The sequence below is a fragment of the Haemorhous mexicanus genome, chromosome 37 (genome assembly GCF_027477595.1).
Source record: "Haemorhous mexicanus isolate bHaeMex1 chromosome 37, bHaeMex1.pri, whole genome shotgun sequence".
NCBI lineage: Eukaryota > Metazoa > Chordata > Aves > Passeriformes > Fringillidae > Haemorhous > Haemorhous mexicanus.
The window spans coordinates 494,516-513,648 of record NC_082377.1 but is presented as its reverse complement, the minus strand read 5'-3'; the positions used below and the strand labels follow the sequence as shown (position 1 = coordinate 513,648).

At 69.2% G+C, this 19,133-nt stretch overlaps 3 protein-coding genes across 3 annotated transcripts; all 3 read left to right on the top strand.

The window, feature by feature from the left end:
• The first annotated feature begins 323 nt into the window (after positions 1–323).
• On the top strand, positions 324–9,755 carry CAMTA2 (calmodulin binding transcription activator 2). Its single transcript, XM_059872602.1, is given in 24 exon segments — positions 324–417; positions 1,059–1,148; positions 1,233–1,333; positions 1,748–1,815; positions 1,893–2,028; positions 2,519–2,590; positions 2,667–2,856; positions 3,268–3,408; positions 4,323–4,972; positions 4,975–5,058; positions 5,147–5,270; positions 5,349–5,486; positions 5,707–5,831; positions 6,030–6,229; positions 6,349–6,427; positions 6,613–6,847; positions 7,179–7,348; positions 7,422–7,651; positions 7,966–8,077; positions 8,079–8,171; positions 8,279–8,350; positions 8,441–8,461; positions 8,953–9,242; positions 9,374–9,755. Coding segments are annotated over 23 exon segments (3,426 nt in total). The 5' UTR covers positions 324–417; positions 1,059–1,117; the 3' UTR covers positions 9,438–9,755.
• Positions 9,756–9,959: 204 nt separating this feature from the next.
• On the top strand, positions 9,960–11,821 carry SPAG7 (sperm associated antigen 7). The gene is made up of 7 exons (XM_059872595.1): positions 9,960–10,135; positions 10,513–10,580; positions 10,667–10,755; positions 10,886–10,970; positions 11,059–11,148; positions 11,323–11,479; positions 11,590–11,821. Exons 1-7 carry the CDS (start codon positions 9,982–9,984, stop codon positions 11,718–11,720), a joined length of 774 nt encoding a protein of 257 aa, XP_059728578.1. The 5' UTR covers positions 9,960–9,981; the 3' UTR covers positions 11,721–11,821.
• Positions 11,822–15,259: 3,438 nt separating this feature from the next.
• PFN1 (profilin 1) lies at positions 15,260–17,973 on the top strand. Its single transcript, XM_059872594.1, has 3 exons — positions 15,260–15,499; positions 16,777–16,969; positions 17,745–17,973. The coding sequence occupies exons 1-3, from the start codon at positions 15,368–15,370 to the stop codon at positions 17,840–17,842; spliced, it is 423 nt and encodes a 140-aa protein (XP_059728577.1). The 5' UTR covers positions 15,260–15,367; the 3' UTR covers positions 17,843–17,973.
• Positions 17,974–19,133: the final 1,160 nt, after the last annotated feature.

Sequence of the window (19,133 nt, the reverse complement as noted above, 5' to 3'; positions counted from 1 at the left end):
ATTGGAAACCTTATTCGGTAGTTGTGTAGTCTGAGAGTACAACTGGTGGTACCAGCTGTAGAGTTTATTGCGTTGGCAGGACTCAACGCGGGTGAATTCTCCCAGACAATCACAAAACCGTCTGACAGCGAAGGACTCGCGCAATTTAATTAACAAAGGGACTTGCGCAAGTTAATTAACAAAGTTCATCGCGCGACGTCGCCCCGCCCACAGGACCCCGAATGCCCCCGCCCCATCCACTGGCCCCGCCCCTTCGCGTGTTGGTCCCGCCCCCGCCCGGCGGCGCGGCCCCCGCCCCCTTGCGCGCCGACGTCACGCGCCGGCGGCGCCGTCGGCGCTGGCCCGCGGCGGGCGGGAAGATGGCGGCGGGCGGCGGGGGCGGGGGCGGCGGCGGCGGCGGCGGCCCTGAGGCGCCAGGTGGGGCCGGGGGGACCGGGGCGGGGCCGAGGGCGGGGCCGGGACCGTGTGGGGCGGGGATGGGGGGTTCCAGTGGGGGGGGCCGCCGTGGGGCGGGATGTGGGGCGGAGATGTGGGGGACAGTGGGCGGGGCGTAGGGGGGGCCGTGGGGCAGAGATGTGGGGGGCAATGGGGAAGAGATGTGGGGGGCGATGGAAGGGGAATGTGGGGTTCAGTGGGACAGAGATGTGGGGTGCAATGGGCAGGGCATGTGGGGTGCAGTGGGGCAGAGATGGGGGTACAGGTCAGGGTTGTGGAGTGCCGTGGGAAAGGATGTGTGGGGCTGTAGGGCAGGGATGTGTGGAGTTGTAGGGCAGGGATGTGTGGGGCTGTAGGGCAGGGATGTGTGGGGTTGTAGGGCAGGGATGTGTGGGGCTGTAGGGCTGGGAGGAGGCCCTCTAGCGCAGAGGCACTGGCTGCAATGGGGGACGGTGCTGAGGATGGTGCTGGGGTCCCTGGTCCCGTGTCCCCCCGATGTCACCCCGCTGTTCCCCATCACCATTTATGGGGGTGCTGGGGTCCCTGGTCCCGTGTCTCCTGTGTCCCCCCGGTGTCACCCCGCTGTTCCCCCACCCCATCACCGTTTTTGGGGGTCCCTGCAGGTTGCAGCCCTTGCTGTGCCCACCTCGGGGAGCCCTGAGGGCCCCGCACCTGCCCCGAGATGAGCAGCAAGGACCCCGCCGAGGTGTCAGGTGAGGGCAGGGGGACACGGGGGGGGCGTGGGGTACGGGGAGGGGACACCGAGGGGACAGTGAGCCCTCCCCCTCCCTGCACAGAGAGGAGCCACCTGAAGGTGTTCCTGCCCCGGAAGCTGGTGGAGTGTTTGCCCAAATGTCCCGTCCTCCCCAAGGAGCAGCTGCGCTGGAACACCAACGAGGTGGGGGGCTCGGGGGGCTCCTGGAGGGGATGGGGGGACAGGGGAGTGGGGATGGAAGGGACTGGGGGGTGCAGGAGGGAGCTGGAAACATGGAAGGGCGTGTGGGGACACAGGAATGGGGAGAGAAGGGATGTGGGGTGCAGGAGGGGATGTGGGGACACAGGAGTGGGGAGGGAAGGGATGTGGGGTGCAGGAGGGGATGTGGGGACACAGGAGTGGGGAGGGAAGGGATGTGGGGTGCAGGAGGGCACCTGGATTTGTGGGGACACAGGAGGGGCGTTGAAGGGACACAGGAGGGGGCTTGGCTGGGGATGGGGGCAGGATGGGGGACAGGGGACATCTAGGCCGTGGGACAGTGGGGGTGGGACAGTGGGTGGGGGACAGGGGACACAGACGGGCCACCTGTCCCCCCAGGAAATCGCCTCGTACCTCATCACCTTTGAGAAACACGACGAGTGGCTCTCGTGCTCCCCCAAAACCAGGTGGGGGGCCCGGGGGGTGCCTCGGGGTGCTGGGGGTGCCCTGGGGGCTCCCAGGGGCCCCCTGACCCCGTGTCCAGGCCGCAGAACGGGTCGGTGATCCTGTACAACCGGAAGAAGGTGAAGTACCGCAAGGACGGGTACTGCTGGAAGAAACGCAAGGATGGCAAGACCACGCGTGAGGACCACATGAAGCTGAAGGTGCAGGGAGTGGAGGTAGGGGGCCTCCAAAACAAAGCTCTTCCCCCTCCCCAAAAACCACCTGGTGTCCCCCAAACAGTGCCCCTTTCCATAAAACTGCTCCTGGTTTGGGTGTGGGGAGCTGGGGATGCACCTGGGGGGGCTGGAGAGTGTCAGGACACACAAGGGTGGGGACAGAGGGTGCTGGATGCCCTCAAGGGACAGTTTTGGGGTGCTGGGGACACCCAGTGGGTGGTTTAGGTGGTCCAAGATCCCCAGTTGTGTGTCTAGGGGTGCTGGGAGCTCCCCAGCTGGGGGTTTGGGGGTGTTGGGAGATGCCCAAAATGGGGTTTGGGAGTGTCAGGAGCAGCAGGGGATGGTTTGGGGCTGTCTGTGTCCTCCAGCCCAGGCAGCTGAGAGCCTGGGGTTGCCCACCCTCAGATAAGAGACCCCCAGAGGGTGCAGGGATCCCCCCAAAAGCTGCCAAAAGCTGGCAGGGCCCCCCAGTCTCTGCCGTCCCCCCCAGTGCCTCTACGGCTGCTACGTGCACTCGTCCATCGTGCCCACCTTCCACCGCCGCTGCTACTGGCTGCTGCAGGTAACGGGGGGCCCGGGACCCCCTGGAGACCCCCCGGGAGCCCTCCCCACCCAGAGGTGCCGCGTGTGCCCCCCAGAACCCCGACATCGTGCTGGTGCACTACCTGAACGTGCCGGCCATGGAGGAGTGCGGCCGGGCCTGCGCCCCCCGGCTCTGCAGCCCCCCCCTCTGCGCGGGGGCCCCCCCGCTCTGCGCCGCCGCCGCCGACCCCCGCGAGTGGCTCAAGTGGTCCCAGGAGGAGCTGGTGGCCCAGCTGCGCCCCATGTGTGAGTGGGGGGCTGCCCTGGGGCCTCTTTTCCTCGGGGGTTTCGCCCTCAGGTCACAGGGCTGGGGCAGCGGGAGGGGGCTTGGCATTTTGGGGGGAGGGAGAGGAGCCCCAAATCGTCTTTTTTTGGTAGATTTGTTGGGCCCTGTGTGATGAAGTGGGCGTGGGGAGGGGGAGGGCGCCCCCAAAGCCCATGTGGGATTTTGACTCTTTTCCTGGGGTGAAGCAGGCCTGGAGCAGCATGGGGCTGTTTGGGGGGGTCAGGGAGGACGCCCCAAACCCCCTTCCTGAGGAATTTTGTGCTTTCCCGCAGGCTGGAGCAGGGTGGGGGGTCTGCGTGGGTGTTTTGGGGGGCTGGGTAGAGAGTGCCCCCCACAGCTCTGTGGCTGAGGGATTTCCCCCTGTGCCGCAGTCCACGGGGTGAAGTGGGGCTGCGGGAACGGGGGCGCCGCCCCCGGGCTGTCCCTGGAGCAGCTGGTGCAGCACGTCCTGGAGAGGCACCAGGCCCGGCCGCCCCCCCGCACCCACGCCTGCCTCTGCGCCGGGGGGCTGGGTGAGAGAGACCCCCGGGACCCCCAACACCCCGGGGAACCCCCCGGGACCCCCAACACCCCGGGGAGCCCCCCAGGACCCCCAAATCCCCGGGGAACCCACCGGGACCCCCAACACCCCGGGGAACCCCCCGGGACCCCCAACACCCCGGGGAACCCCCCGAGACCCCCAACACCCCGGGGAACCCACCGGGACCCCCAACACCCCAAGGAACCCACCGGGACCCCCAAACCCCTGGGGAACCCCCTGGGAACCCCAACACCCCGGGGAACCCACTGGGACCCCCAACACCCCGGGGAACCCCCCGAGACCCCCAAATCCCCGGGGAACCCCCCGGGACCCCCAACACCCCGGGGAACCCCCCGAGACCCCCAAACCCCCGGGGAACCCCCCGGGACCCCCAACACCCCGGGGAACCCACTGGGACCCCCAAACCCCAGGGAACCCACCGGGACCCCCAAACCCCCGGGGAACCCCCCGAGACCCCCAAATCCCCGGGGAACCCCCGGGACCCCCAAACCCCCAGGGAACCCCCTGGGAACCCCAACACCCCAAGGAACCCACCGGGATCCCCAACACCCCGGGGAACCCCCTGGGAACCCACTGGGGACCCCCTGGGACCTCCCCCAGACCTTGCTGGGGATCTCCTCCATCCCTCCCTGGGATCCCCCCAAAACCACTGTGACCCCCTGAGCCCCCTTGGGAACCCCCAGGACCCCTCGGGACCCCAGAACAGCCCCTGGCCCCCTGAACTGTCCTTTGCACCCGTGTGGAACCCCCCCAAAGCTCTCAGGACACCCCCAGATTCCTCTGGTCACTCTGAACGCCCCGAATTCTCCTCAGGACCCCCCTTGCCCCCCAGAATCTGCCCCCCACCCTCCCTGTCCCCCAGTAACCCCCCCTTGCCTCCCCCAGGCACTCCCGGCCACAAGTGCAGCAGCACCAAGCACCGCATCATCTCCCCCAAGGTGGAGCGGGGGGCCGAGGGGGGCGCCCCGGGGGACCCCCCCAAACCCGCCCCCTCCTCCCCCGACACCACCCAGCCCTCGCCGGGCCTGGGGGGGGGCGCGGCGCCCCCCGAGGGGCCCCGAGCGCCGCCGTTCCCGCCCGCGGGGGGGCTGCCGCTCCTGGTGGTGGCCAGTCTGGGGGGGGGGGGCGGCGCCGGGGGGGCCCGAGCAGCCGCTGGGGCTGACCCCCAGCCAGCACCTGGTGACCCCCGAGGGCACCTGCCCCACGGCCCCGCCGCCCCCGGCCGCCTTCGACCCCGACTGCTTCCTCAACAGCCCCCGCCGCGGGCAGACCTACGGCTGCGAGGCCGAGGCCCCCCCCGGGGCGCCCCCCCCGGCCCCCGCCGCGGCCCCCAAGCTGGAGGAGGAGGAGGAGGAGGAGGCGGAGGAAGAGGAGGCGGAGGAGGAGGGGGGAAAGCAGGGCGCGGCCGCCCAGGACCCCCTCTGCGAACTGAGCGCCGCCCCCCCCGGCCCAGCCGCCGTTCCCCCTGCCCTTCCCCGAGCTGCTGGTGGGGGACGCCGGGGTCCCCCCAAACCTGCGCGAGCCCCCCCACACCCCCCAGCTCCCCTCCTCCCCCCCAGGCCCCCCCAGCGACCCCCCCGTGGCCATCACCGATTTCTCCCCGGAGTGGTCGTACCCTGAGGTGAGCGCTTTGGGGGGGGGGTGTTCTCCCCCGGACCCCTCTCCTGCCGCCCCCAGGGGTCCCCGGTGACCCCGCGTGTCCCCCCCAGGGCGGGGTGAAGGTGCTGATCACGGGCCCCTGGGGGGACCCCGGTGCCTACTCGTGTCTCTTCGACCGCACCTCGGTTCCGGCCGCGCTGGTCCAGCCGGGCGTGCTGCGCTGCTACTGCCCCCGTGAGTGTCCCCCCGCGGGGTCCCCCGTGTCCCCCCGCCGCCCCCGGCCCGTGCTCACCCCTCCGTGTCCCCCCGCAGCCCACGAGGCCGGAGTGGCCGCCCTGCGCGTGGCCTGTCCCCCCCGGCTGCTCTCGGCCGCCGCCCCGTTCGAGTACCGGGCACGGGGGGCGGCGCGGGGCCCCCCCGGGGCACAGCTGGACTGGCTGGCGCTGGACGGTGAGTGGGGTCCCCCAGGAGGCACCCCCAGGATGGGACAAACCCCCCCGGGGGGTGGCCCCCGGACACCTGGGTCCCTTTTGGGGTCCCGTGGGGGTGACCCCAGGCCTGTCCCTCTCACCGTGGGGTGACGCTCTTTGGGGTCAGCGCATCTGGGGGGGCTCTGGCTCCCCCGGAGAGGGCCGGGGTGCCCCCTCAGCCTCGGGTCCCCCCTCTGCAGAGGCCCAGTTCCGTCTGTCCATCCTGGAGCGCCTGGAGCAGCTGGAGACGCGTCTGGGGGCCCTGCCCCCCCCCACCCCCCTTCCGCCCCCACGGGGGGCTCCTGCCGAGACCCCCCCCGAGCAGGTCAGCATGTGGCCCCCCAGGATCCTCCGATGTCCTCTGACATCCCCTGTCCCCATCCCACAGTGGCCTGTAGTTCCCCGGTCCCCTTCCCCCTCCGCCATCCCCTGCACCCCGCAGGAGCCCCGGGTGCCCCCTGCCACCCTCTGTGCCACCCTGTCCTCGTGCCCTGCTGTCCCCTGACGCGCTGCCTGGCCCCAGGGGCCGGGCTCGTCCTTCGAGGCGCGGGTGGTGGCCATCTGCGAGGCCATGATGGCGCGGCCAGGCTGGTCGGGGACATCGCTGGGGACCTCGGGGACCTCGGTGCTGGCGCACGGGGTGACGTTCCGTGGGATGACGCTGCTGCACCTGGCGGCCGCCCAGGGCTACGCCAGCCTGGTGGAGGCTCTTCGGCGCTGGCGGTGAGCCGGGACACCTGGGGACACCTGGGGACACCTGGGGGTAGCGATGGGCGTGCCCCAGGCAGTGTCCCCGAGCAGAGGTGACCCTCGCCAGCCTGTGTCCTTTCCTGTCCCTGCAGGGCGCTGGCAGTTGAGAGCCTGGAGCTGGAGCAGGAGATCGACCCCCTCAACGTGGACCATTTCTCCTGCACCCCCCTGGTAAGGGGACCCTGGCAGCCCTGCGGGCGTGGTGGTGACAGCAGGGGCAGGGTGGCAGGGCTGGGAAGGCATCCCAAGGGCATGGGGCACAGGGTGGTGTCTCAGGCAGGGCTGGGGGGATACCCGGGGTGGCATCTGGGGACAGTGGATGCCCTGGGGACACGCCGTTGCCTTGGTGTCCCCAGATGTGGGCGTGTGCCCTGGGGCACCGGGAGGCGGCGGAGCGGCTGTGCCGCTGGGACCGGCGGGCGCTGGCCGTCCCCGACACCCTGGGGCGGCTGCCCCTGGCCCTGGCACGTGCCCGCGGCCACCTGGCCCTGGTCACCCGCCTCGAGGAGCTGCAGATGTCACCCGTGTCCCCACGGTGCCACCTGCCCGGCCTGCGCATCCCCTCCCCGCTCTCTGCCAGCCCCGACACAGGTATGGCGCCGGCACCTTGTGCCCTCTCTGTCCTCTGTCACTGTCCTGTTGTCACTGTGTCCTGTCCCGGGCTCCTGCTCACTGCCAGCCTGGTGTGGTCTCTGTCCTCTTGCTGTCACTGTCACCATATTCTCCCCCTGTCCCCTTCTGGTCCCCTCCAGCCTTTCCCCCCGTGTACTCCCCATGTTCCCTGTCCTTCCCCACCTTCTCTGTGTCCCTGGAATGTCCCCATGGCATCCCCTGTCCTCTTGCCATGTCCCACGTGTCCCCCTTGCCCTCAGGGTGTGTCTCTCCAGGACTAACTCCCCTGCCGTGTCCCCTCTGTCCCCAGGGCTGAGCACAGCCAGCAGCCTCTCATCCCCATCGGGGCTCTCCGAGGGTCCCGGCTCCGTCCCGCTGCCCCCCGGCCCCCCTGGGCCCCCCGAGGATGAGAGCTGGGGGCTGGCCGTGCCCCCCAGCCCCCCTGAGGACACCCTGGCCCCACCCTCCGACGCCCTGCAGGTAAAGGTGGGGGACAGCCGGGGCTGGGGACACCCTTGGTGCAGGGTAGAGCCCCAATGTCCTGTGTCCCCAGGCCGAGGTGGTGACACTGGCACGGCAGATCATCGAGGCCACCCCTGAACGCATCAAGCAGGAGGCACCGGGGGGGCCCCCGGGGGCGCTGGGAGCACTGGGAGCAGCAGGGGGGACACCAGGGACAGCAGGGACCCCGGGGCCAGCGGGGCCAGCAGGGCTTGGTGCTGCCATGGCCTGGCTGGCCACGTACCTGGAGAGCGTGGACCGTCCCCCCGCACCTGCCCACAGGTACCCCTGGCCTTGAGGGGTGTCCAGGGGCACCCTCAGCTCCCCGGGAGGGTCACCCCCCCTCAGCAGCACCCCGGGGTGCTCTCGGAGATCCCCTTGGGAGGGTCCTGTGACACTCCAGTGTGTCCCTGAGGGGGTCTCCCACATCCTGGAAACCCCAGAGTCCCCATGGGGGCATCCCCCGGCCCCTGGGACACTGCAGTGTCCCCCTGGGAACGTTCTGTGACACGGAATTCCCTCCTGTGTGTCTCCCAGCCCAGCAGGGTGCCACCCCTCGCCCCCTGACCCTCCTGTGTGTCTTGTGTTTCCCCCAGGGCGGAGGTGGCCTCACGGGGGTCCCCGGGGGTCCCCGAGCGGCCGCCCCCCCCTTCGGCCGCGGGCTGGGCCGAGTTCCTGAACGCCTCTGGGGGGGCTCGGGGCGAGGGGGGGGGCCGTGGCCCTGCTGACCCTCAGTGACCAGGAGCAGCACGAGCTCTACGAGGCCGCGCGTCTTGTGCAGGGCGCTTTCCGCAAGTACCGGGTGTGTGCCCCCTCCCCCTGCCCCCCAAAGCCTCCGGGGCCCCTCTGGGGGCTCCCCCTGGGGCTCCCCAGCACCGCTGACCCCCCAAACCCCCCGGCTGCCCCCAGGGCCGGAGACTGAAGGAGCAGCAGGAGCTGGCTGCCGCCGTCATTCAGCGCTGCTACCGCAAGTACAAGCAGGTACTGAGGTGTGGGGGGCCCCCAGACCCCTGGGGACCCCTCCCGGGCACCCCCCCGACCCCCCCTAACCCTCTGTCTCTGCCCCACAAGCTGACCTGGATCGCTCTGAAGGTAACAGGGGGCAGTGTTGGGGTCACCCAGGTTTTTGGGGCTGTTTTTGGGGCTCTGGATGCCTGGGGTCCAGAGCACATGGGCACGGGGGTCCTTGCTGGGGGATGGTAGGGTGGGTTTGGGGTGCCCCCCCTATATCCCCCTCTGTCCCCTCAGTTTGCCCTGTTCCAGTGGGGTGCTGTGACCCTGGGGTGACACTGGGCTCCCTGCCTGATGGTGCTGTGACACTGGGTGACACTGGGCTCCCTGCCTGATGGTGCTGTGACCCTGGGGTGACACTGGGCTCCCTGTTTGTGGGTGCTGTGACCCTGGGTGACAGTGGGCTCCCTGCCTGATGGTGCTGTGACACTGGGGTGACACTGGGCTCCCTGTTTGTGGGTGCTGTGACCCTGGGGTGACGTTGGCTCCCTGCCTGATGGTGCTGTGACACTGGGGTGACGTTGGCTCCCTGCCTGATGGTGCTGTGACACCGGTGTCCCCCGTCCCCGCAGTTCGCCCTGTTCCAGCGGATGACGCAGGCCGCCATCCTGATCCAGAGCAAGTTCCGCAGCTACGCGGAGCAGAAGCGCTTCCAGCGGCGCCGGCGCGCGGCCGTGCTCATCCAGCAGCGCTTCCGCAGCCTCCGCCAGCACCGGTGCGGCCCGGGGCCCCGGGGGCGCGGGGCACAGCGCCCCGGGGGTCTCACCCTCCCCTCCGTTCCCCCCAGGAGCACCTTCCTCACCCTCAAGCAGGACCAGGCAGCCCGGAAGATCATGAGGTTCCTGCGGCGCTGCCGCCACCGGTACGGGGAGGGGACACCGGTGACGTGGGGAGGGACCAGGAGGTGTCACATGGGCTGGGTGGGGACAGGTGACACCATGGGGACAGTCCCAGAAAAGCATGATCCCCCCCAATTCGTGTTCTCTCACCCAGGATGGAGGAGCTGAAGCAGAACAAGGAGGTGGACAGTTTACAGACACGGGGCCTGGCCTCGTGACCTCCCCAGTGTGGATCCGGGCGTGGGGGGGGCTCCACGCCCCCACCCCCCCAGGGGGGACCCAGGCATTGGGGGACCCTCAGTGCCCCCCTCACGGGGGAGCCCAGGCACGGGGGGAGCTCCCCTTGCTGTCCCCCCCAGTCGTGTCTGTGTGTCCGGGTGTCCCCGGAGGGCTCGTGCAGAGGGGAAGGAGGGGGGAGAGCTGCTCCGCGCCCCCTCCCCACTCGCCCCCATACCTCCCCCGCATGCCCACCCCCCCCGCCCCGTGGGGGCTCTTTGTACAAAGTTCCATTAAAAAACGAGGAAGCGGGAATGAAAGACGCGATGAGTTTGTGCGTTTGTGTCTGGGGAGGGACATGGGGAGGGAGGGGACATGGAGGGGAGGGGAGACTGGGGTGAACACGAGGAGGGGACATCGCGGGGAGCGCGGGACGACCCCAGCAGAGCTGGAGGGATGGGCCCTTTAAGGGGCAGGCCACGCCCTCTGGAGCCGGGCCACACCCGTTCCCCGCTCCGCCCAAGGCCCTCCTACGTCGCGGACGTGATGACGCACGCCGACGCCGGGGACGTGGCCCCCGCGCGGCGTCACGCATCGCCCCGTCGCAAGATGGCGGAGCTGGACTTGCTGGGCTCCATCCTGAACTCCATGGAGCGGCCGCCCGCCGCGGCCGACGGCGAGACGCGGCGCCGGGCGCGGGGTCAGCAGGGCCGGGGAGGGCGCGGAGGCACCGGGGCAGGGGCCCCGGGCGGGGAGCGGCGCGTCCCGGTCTTTCGCCCTCAGAACCCCCCCCCACCCCGGGCGCCCGCCCTCTTGCGAGGCCGTGACCCCGCGGGCCGCCGGCTCCGCCCCCGGCGCCCTGGGCACGCCCCCGCTCTGCTGATTGACAGCGAGGGCCGTCTGCCCCTTCCCCTGTGTCGCGCTGTTGTTCGCACGCCACGCCCACCGCAGGCCACGCCCCCGTTCTGTTCAGAGGGCGCAGGCCCCGCCCCCTCCGCCCCCCGAGGGTTTTTTTGGGGGGTCCCCGGAGGTTTTGGGGGACCCCCCCCGGCCTGACACTCCCCCTGTCCCCTCCAGAACAAGCTGCTCGCATGAAAAAGCTGCAGGAGCAAGAGAAGCGCCAGAAAGTTGAGTTCAGAAAGAGGGTGAGTGGGGGGCCGTGCACTGCTGGGCATTTTGGGGCGCTCCCCACGGCCCCCCCACAAATTCCTGGGCTCCCCTGTGTCCCCAGATGGAGCAAGAGGTGTCCCAGTTCATCCAGGCCAGCGGGGAGCCCCGGCGCCGGTTCCAGCCCATGAACAAGATTGAGAGGAGCATCCTGTGAGCGGGGCACTGGGGGGCACTGAGGGAATACTGGGGACACTGGGGGGCACTGGGAGGGCACTGGGGATCCTGGTGGTACCGGGGGCACTTGGGGACCCCCAGTGCCAGCAGCGCCGTGTTCCCCCAGGCACGATGTGGCAGAGGTGGCCGGCCTGACGTCCTTCTCCTTTGGGGATGATGAGGACAGTCGCTACGTGATGGTGTTCAAGAAGGTGGGCGATGGCGGGGGACGCTGTGGGGGGCTGGGGGGAGGTGACAGAGCCCAGGGTGACGCCGCTGTCCCCTCCTGGGTGTCCCCAGGAGTTCGCGCCGTCGGATGAGGAGCTGGAGGCGTACCGGCGCGGGGAGGAGTGGGACCCGGCCCGGGCCGAGGAGCGGCGCCGCCTCCGGGTAGGCGGAGCTTGGTGGGGTGGGGCTTAACTGAGATATGGGCGGGGCTCAGCAGGGCGTGGCCACATTGGTGGGGCGTGCGTGCATGACGGAGGAGGGGCTTACATGGGTGTGGAATGGGCTTGGTGGGTGTGGCCCGGCTGGGCGGGCTTGTTGCTGACTGCTCACCTGCAGGAGCTGGCAGCACAGCAGGAGGAGGCGGAGCTTGAGTCTGGCCCCGCCCCCCCGGGGCCCCCCAATGACTACAAGGACAAATACCGGCACCTGATTGGCTCGGAGGCCGCCAAGGCTGCCGCCCGCACCATGGAGGCCAACAAGGCTTACGGCTGCGGTGAGCAGGGGGCTTGGGGGGCTCCTGGGGCCCTTCCCAGGGAGGGTTTGGGCAGCCTGGGCTGTCCAGGGGGGACTGGGGGTCGCTGAGGGTCTCTCCTGTGCCCCCAGTGCCCGTGGCCAACAAGCGGGACACGCGCTCCATCGAGGAGGCCATGAACGAGATCCGGGCCAAGAAGCGGCTGCGGCAGGCGGAGGATGAGGGGGGGGCGGGGGGGGGCCTGGGTGGGCCCTGTGTGTGATGGGGGGGGTGGTGGGGGGGTACCCCCTCCCAGGGGTATTTAACAGCGGGGGGAAGGGGATGGGGCACACAGAGGGGGTGATAAAGCGCCTCGTTCTCCTCTCCTGGTGCCCATGTCTCTTTTGGGGGGGTGGTTTTCGGGAGGGGGGCACTCTCACCTCTCAGATTGTGTGTGTGGGTCCTACTCCCCACACAAAGCACAGGTCGGGAGCTCCTGGTACTTTACAAAAGTTATTGGGGTGGGGGGAGCCCCTTGGTGAGGGGGGCCAGGGTGGGGCCCCGCTGCCCTTCCCCCTTCTCGGTCTTGGGGGATTTTGCGCCCTCTCATCTTGGCCATGTCCCCCAGCGCCTCCTCAACCCTGGAGGGACGAGGGCTTAGTGGGGCAATGTGGGTCTGATCCAGGGGTCAGCAGACACGGGGGGGTCTGGGGAAGAGGGGGGACACACAGGGACGAGGGTACTCCTGGGAGGTGACATGGGGACATGAGGTTTTCACATGAGGATTGTGCCCCGGCTGGCCGCAGGGACGAGGGAGGTTGGCACGAGGCCTCTTCCCAAGGAGCCTTTTCCCAAGGGTTTGCACAAGGAATTGCCGCGGTGGGCGCTGAGACCCCGGTGGTTTTTCACACAGAGATTTGCAGGAGGGGTTGCCCAGGGGTTTGTGAGGGTCACACACGAGGGGATCACACACGAGGGGATCACACACGAGGGGATCACACCTGCACGGACTCGGTGCTGGGATTTGCACAGGAGCTGCACCTGGCTGGGCTCGGTGGCGGGTCCCACCTGGCTCGGGCAGGAGGTGACTGCACGCCCACAGCCTCTGCCGCCCGTGCCATGAGCTCTGGGTCAGTCACTATCGGGTCACAGTCCCCTACCTGGATGTCCACCTGTGTCAGGAACCACTTCCAGCCCTCCCAGTCATGCTGCTCAGGCTCCTCAGCTGACACCGCTGTGGGGAAACAGCCAGCACCAGTATGGCCCAGTCCCCTGGGGGTGGGACAGGGATGGTGACCGCCTGCACCCTGGGCACAGCCTTGTATGAGCTGGCAGAGGCCCCAGGTGCCTTCCCTGTGCCTCCCAGTTATCCCCCAGTCTGGTCCAGTTCATCCCAAAGCCCTGCAGAACCTCCTAGTCCTCCTCAGTGTCACTCCTGCTTCCCAGTCCCCTCCCAGTTCCATCCCACTGCCCACCAGGGCAGTCCTTGATGAAGCTCTGGTGGAGCCAACCCCGCTGCTGAGGCGCTGGGGATCCAGGGGGGGATCTAAGCCCAGGTTGTCTTTGCCCTCATGACAGAACTCAGAGGCTGCTGCGTCCATCCTGGTGAGCACCTTGGCCAGGTACCAGTGGCTGCTGCAGAAGCTCCACACACGGGAAGCTGGGCCTAAATACCCCCAGAATCCCCAAATCTCCCTGGACCCCCACCCCAGCTGAGACAGACCTGGGGCATCAAGGCCCCAAATCCCTCCAGAGACCCCACACAAGGATGCACTCAGCGCTGACCCTTGGCCAAGGGCACCTGGGCATCCAGGCCTCAAGACCCCCACTCCAAACTGCTCTCCTCCCATGGGCAGAGAGACCCACCCTGGTGTCCGGGTGCCCCCCTCCACCTCCTGCCCTTTCCCACCCCTCCCCCACTGCCCCGTGACTTTTCTGCAATTAGCAGAAATTCGTGATGTGACCCCGAAACCCAACCCCATCCTGGGGACCGTCACCAGGGCCCGCCCTGGGGCCCTCCATGTCCCCAGCACTCCTGAGTGTGTCACCACAACCCTGAGCCTCCCCCTGCACACCCCCATGGCTCCCCCATCACCCCAGCACCCCCCCTGCCCCTCCAGCTCCAGCTGGAACAAATCCAGCTCCCGTGGGAGATTCCCATGGAAATCTGGGATCTCCAGGCTGTGGGCTGGGGGACCCCGGGGTCCAGGCCAAAGTCCTGGGGGTCCCAGCCTGACCCCGGACCCCACAGGCAGCCCCCCAAAACAGGGAGAACCCCCATGTCCAGTGCTCTGAGCTGACCCCATGCCCCCCTCCCAATCCCGTGGGGAGACCCTCATTGAGCCCAGACCCCCGCCCCAGTACCCAGGACACCCAGAGGGACCCAGGGTGGGTTCGGGCCCTTCCCACCCGGTGCTGCCTCTGCCCCACCCCCTCCCCCCATCCCTTCGCCCCTCCTCCCCGGAGGGACCGGGGTCACACTCAGCCCCCGCCGGGGGAAACGGGGCGGGGACACGAGTGCCCGAGGCTGGTGGCACTTGAGAGGGTCCCCAGGTGTCCCCCCACCCCCCCCCGGGTTTGGGGCTATTTTTAGCCCCCCCTCAAAGGTCGCTATAACCCGACCCCCAGCCGGGGGGGGCTGCAGCGCCGCCTGAAGGCCCTGGGGGGAACAGCAGCCGCCAGAAGGGGAGGGGGCGAACTGGGGGGGACACACGATTTTGGGGGCGCAGAAGGCCCTTTGTGGGGGAGTTCAGCCCCTAAGGAGTACCAGGGGTGGGGGAGGGGGGAGCTCAGCCCCATGGAGCCCCACAGCGTGGGGGAGGGGCGGTGGCTTTGACCACTTCCTGGGGAAGTTCTCGCCGGAGGGGGGGGGGGGCGGGGCCGGTCCTTTTATTGGCGGGGGGAAGGGGCATCTCACGAGGCCGAGACCCCCCCCAGCCCCGTTCTGGGGGTCCTGGCACCCTCGGCCCCCCTCGAGGGTAGACGATCCCGAACTCCTCGGTCCCCCCTCCCTTCCCCGTCGTCAACTGCCGAGCCCCTCCCCCACCCCGGGGCAGGAAGTGAAACCGCTGCCCCTCCCCCCTCCCCCCGGAAAGTCCCGCCTGGGTCTGAGCCAAACCGAGACCCGCTGGGGGAGGGGCGGGGGTCCCGCGCCCCCCGACTCACACTGAGCTGTCGCCCCCCGCCAGCGACCCCCGCTCGGGGCTGCGCGAAGGGCCCAGAGCGGGGCGGGGTATCGCGATAAGGGCGTGTGTGAATCAGAATAACCGGGAATCGCGATATAGAGGGAGGAGGCGCAAAAACGAGAGATTCTTTATCGGTCTGGGAGGGTCACGATATCCATGGGAGTGTCCCGATAGCGGGAGGGGGGTCGGAATAACGGGGAAGAGGGGGCACAATAAAGGATGGGGTTCGCGATAATGTGGACGGTCCAGTTAACGGAAGCGAGCGTCGGGATACTGAGGGGGTGTTCGAATTTTGATGCATCGTGATAATCGCGGGATGCAGAATACGAAAGGCTTGGGTTGAGGGGGGCGGTGGGCGCAGTAAGGGAAGGGCGCGCAGTGAACGGGAGCGCCAGGATCGCAGTAACGGCGCGGGCCGGGACATCGCGGGGGTCGCAACGGGCGGGAGATGTCGCGATTAAAAGCCCCCCTGCCTCACACCACACCCCCCCCCCCAATAATCGCCGCGCGCCCTCCGCAGCGCGCGGGATGTTCCCATTAGCCCCGCCCCCTTAGCTCCGCCCCGGCCCCGCCCCCTGCGTCCCCTATGAAAACCGCCGCGCGGCGCCGCCGCTGCTCCTCCGCCGCCGCCGCGCCTCGACCCCACCGCGCAGGCGCCAAGCGAAAAGCCCGCCCCTTCCCCGGCGAAGTCCCGCCCCCCGCGGAAGGCCGCGCCCCGCGCCCCGCCCGCCCGCCCGCCGCCGCCATGAGCGGGTGGGCGCCCTACGTGGAGACGCTGCTGGCGGACGGCACCTGCCAGGATGCCGCCATCGTCGGCTATCGCGACACCCCCGCCGTCTGGGCCGCCGCCCCCGGCAAGACCTTCGCCAATATCACGGTGAGAGGCCGGCGTCGGCGGGGCCGAGGGGGGGCAGCGCGCTGAGGCGTTTCCCGCCCAAGCGCGCGGAGGGCGGGGGGACCCGGCGGCCTCTGAGGGGCGGGGCTGACCCCCCCCACCCCTCCCGCGACGGGCTCCGGGAAGGACAAAAAAGGGAGAAAAACGCAAAAGCGCCAGCGTGGAGCGCGGCGGGGGGGGCTCGGGCGCTGCCCGTGCCCGCGGAGCCGGTGCCGGGGGAGGGCCGGTGCCGGGGGGGCCCTGGAGGCGGAGGGGGGCCCGGCGGCGGGGCAGCCCCCTCCTTAACCCCGCTTCGAGCGTTTTCGGGGGTCGCGGGCGGGCGCGGAAGGGGGGATGGGCGAGCACCACGTGCTTCGGCGACCTCCGTCCCCGCTTCCCGTCGCTTTCATTTCGCTCCCGTGAGTGGATGGCGGGGGTCTCGTGGCGGGGGGGGAGGGCTGGAGGAACCCCTCCCCACTTAAAAACCCTCTAAAAATGCGCGGAATGCGGCCACTTCCCGGTGGAGGAGGGGCGGCCGGGGCTTCCTGTGGGGGAGGGGCGGCGCGCGCGCACCCCCCTCCCCACTTCCCCCCACGGAAATGGGGGGGGGGAAGGGAGAAGTTTGGGGAAGCCCATGGTGGGAAAGAGGGGAGCTACTGGAGCCCTGGTCCCTGTCTGGGGTCACGGGGGAGTTACGGGGGTCCCCCGGGTGGGGAGCCACCCCGGGGATCATGACGGGGCCCATTGGGGTCCCCGAGGTCCCGATTGGGGTGTCTGAGTTCAGTGTGGGGTCCCGGGGCGGTTCGTTTGGGGGGCGGGTCGTTTCTGGGGTTCTTGGGGGGCTGGTTTTGGGGTTCCCGACCTGTTCTCCCCCGTGGCAGCTCGTGGAAGTGCTGGCCCTCGAGGGTCCCGAGTTTGGGGGAGTCACGGGGATCCCTGGATGCTCGGGTCCCCTTGCAGGGACCCCTCGGGGATCAGGGTTCTCGCGTGGGGTCCCTGGCGGGAGTCACGGGGGTCCCGGGACACCTGGGTCCCTTTTATGGTCATGGAGTAAGAGTTCCGAGAGTCCCAGTTTGCCGAGTGCCCTGTAGGGGCCCTGCCCGGGGCTTTGGCTTTGGTGGTCCCTGAGTGTGGGTCTTTGGGGTCCCCCTGACCTGTCCCCACCCCGCCCAGCCTGCAAAAGTGATAGGCCATGAGCAGGGCGGGCTGCGGCAGTCCCTCACAGGTGGGTTTGGGGGTCTGGGCTCTGTTCGGGGCGCCCCTGACCCTTGTCCCCGCAGCCAGCGGAGGTGGCGGCGCTGGTGGGCCCCGAGCGGGGCCCGCTGCTGGTGCAGGGGCTGACGCTGGGGGGTCTGCGCTGCTCCGTCATCCGCGACTCGCTGCTGGTGGAGGGCGAGCACAGCATGGACCTGCGCACCAAGGGCGCCGCCGGAGCGCCCACCTTCAACATCACGGCTGCCATCACCAACAAGAGTGAGGGACCCCTGCCACTGCCCCCCGTCACCCCTCACCCTCACCCTCGGTCAGCCCCATCGCCCTCCCAGCACACCCCCTGCCTTTCTGTCCCCTGGGACCCCCCACCTTTAAAATCACCAACAAGAGGAGCCTCCCCCTGGATCCTCCCTGTCACCCCCTGCCTGCCTTCCTGTCACCCCGTGTCACTGCCACTGCCCACCTCCCTGTCACCCCGTGTCACCCCCACTGCCCACCTCCCTGTCACCCCATGTCACCTCCTGACCAGTTCCTGTCACCCTGTGTCACCCCCTGCCTGCCTTCCTGTCACCCCATGTCACTGCCCCCCTGTCACTCCGTGTTACCCCCTGCCCACCTCCCTGTCACCCTGTGTCACACTCTGCCCACTTCCCTGTCACCCCGTGTCACCTCCTGACCAGTTCCTGTCACCCCCCATGACCCCAAGCCTCCCATGTATCTTATGGCATCACAGTGTCACCCGGTGTCACTCCCAGCACTTGTCACTCCCCAGGTGCCCCCCCCAGTGTCACCCTGTGTCCTCTCCCCCACACAGCTCCACTTGGCCACGTCACCTGCCCTGTCACCTGTGTCACCCCTGACCTGCTTCCCGTTATTGTCCCCCTCCCCTTTGACCCAGGTCCCCACAAATTACCCCTTGCTAACTCCTGGCATCCCTTCATCCCTGCTTCCTGCCCTTGTGCCCCCTTGCCCCCTGTCTCTCTGGGGGCTTGGGGAGCCTTGGGGTGACCCCCCTACCTTGTTCACACCCCTGCAGCCATCGTGCTGGCCATGGGCAAGGAGGGCGTCCACGGCGGCTGCGTCAACAAGAAATGCTACGAGATGGCCAATCACCTGCGGCGCAGCCAGTACTGAGGGGGCTGGGGGCCACCCCCGGGACCCCCAGGGACCAGCAGGAGCCGCCAGGGACCAGCAGGACCCCGTCCCCCACCCCCTGCCCGCCCCCAGTCCCCGCTGCCGGCAGCAATAAAGTGCCCTTGTGGGGAGTGGCTGTGGCTCGGGGTTTTGGGGCGCTGCAGGGGAGCCCCGGGGCGCGGCTCTGCCTCCACCCAGGGCGGATACCCGGGTCCAAGGGTGCTGCCGTGCCCTGGGGGCACAAAGTCCACGCTGGGGCGGGGGTGACGCCTCGGCACCTGCCCTACGCTGTCGTTCCCCCCCCATCCCTGACTCTCAGGAGGCAAAGTTGGGGGGCAGAGGCTTTATTGGGGGGCTGCACTTGTGGTGGAGGCTGTGGGGGGAGGTCAGCTGGGGGGGTAGGATGGAACAAGGGGGCTGGGGGACATCAGGGGGAACAGAAGGGGCTGGCTGTGGGGAATCGGGGGACAGGAACTCTGGATTTTTTGGCAGGCTGTGGGGCAGGGCTCCCCTGGTGTTCAGGGGGTGGTGGGGGGCAGAGGTGGGGGTTGGGGAGGTGCTGGGATGGGTTGATGTGGGGGATGGGGTGGGACAGGGGGAGATGGGGGGGCTGACGTGGGGTGAGGAAGGTGGTGTGGGGTAGAGATGGGGATGTGGCAAGGCTCTGTGGGGTACAGCAGCAGATGTGCAGCAGGACTGGGCGCCCGGGCAGGCGGAAGCAGCTCCCGGTGCCGACGAGTCGAGGCCTTATAAGGGCAATGTGGTGGCTCTGGCGCTTCCTACTCCCCCTCCCCCCCCCTCACCCCCCGTGTGACTCACGGGAGGGGGGAAGGGCCCGCGGTTGCCCCACAGCGGGAATTTTGGTAGATTGGGGGATCAGGAGTTGGGCTGTGGGGCAGATGGAACTGTCCTGTCCCCTGTCCCCTCACCCAGCATGGATGGACCCAGGTGTTGGGGCCCCCACCGTCACCCCATCACTGCGGAGCCACGCACCCCTGCATCCTGCAGGACAGTGTCCTTGCCCCGCTCCCACGCCATGTCCAGGCGATCCTGTCACCTGTAGGATGCTGTCACCTGTGTCATCCCTGCCACCGTGTGCCCTCTGGTTTCCCCAGCACCTTAAACTGGGGGGGCTGGAGGGGAGGGGAACGGAAGTCCTGGTGTGCAGTACCCAGTACCTCACCAGTGCCTCCCAGTTAGAACCAGCAGTAGAGGTCAGCGGGATGTGCCAGGATGAGCAGGGGGACTCCGAGTGACCCCGGTGCTGACTGGTGCACGTAAGATTGCCCCC

What these genes read in the sequence shown, in the direction of transcription:
- PFN1 (XM_059872594.1), top strand. Translation starts at nt 15,368, where the DNA reads ATGAGCGGGTGGGCGCCCTACGTGGAGACGCTGCTGGCGGACGGCACC. An exon ending in AGACCTTCGCCAATATCACG is followed by an intron (nt 15,500 to 16,776) that starts GTGAGAGGCCGG and finishes TTGTCCCCGCAG; the next exon opens with CCAGCGGAGGTGGCGGCGCT. An exon ending in GGCTGCCATCACCAACAAGA is followed by an intron (nt 16,970 to 17,744) that starts GTGAGGGACCCC and finishes ACACCCCTGCAG; the next exon opens with CCATCGTGCTGGCCATGGGC.
- SPAG7 (XM_059872595.1), top strand. Translation starts at nt 9,982, where the DNA reads ATGACGCACGCCGACGCCGGGGACGTGGCCCCCGCGCGGCGTCACGCA. An exon ending in AAGTTGAGTTCAGAAAGAGG is followed by an intron (nt 10,581 to 10,666) that starts GTGAGTGGGGGG and finishes CTGTGTCCCCAG; the next exon opens with ATGGAGCAAGAGGTGTCCCA. An exon ending in CAACAAGGCTTACGGCTGCG is followed by an intron (nt 11,480 to 11,589) that starts GTGAGCAGGGGG and finishes CTGTGCCCCCAG; the next exon opens with TGCCCGTGGCCAACAAGCGG.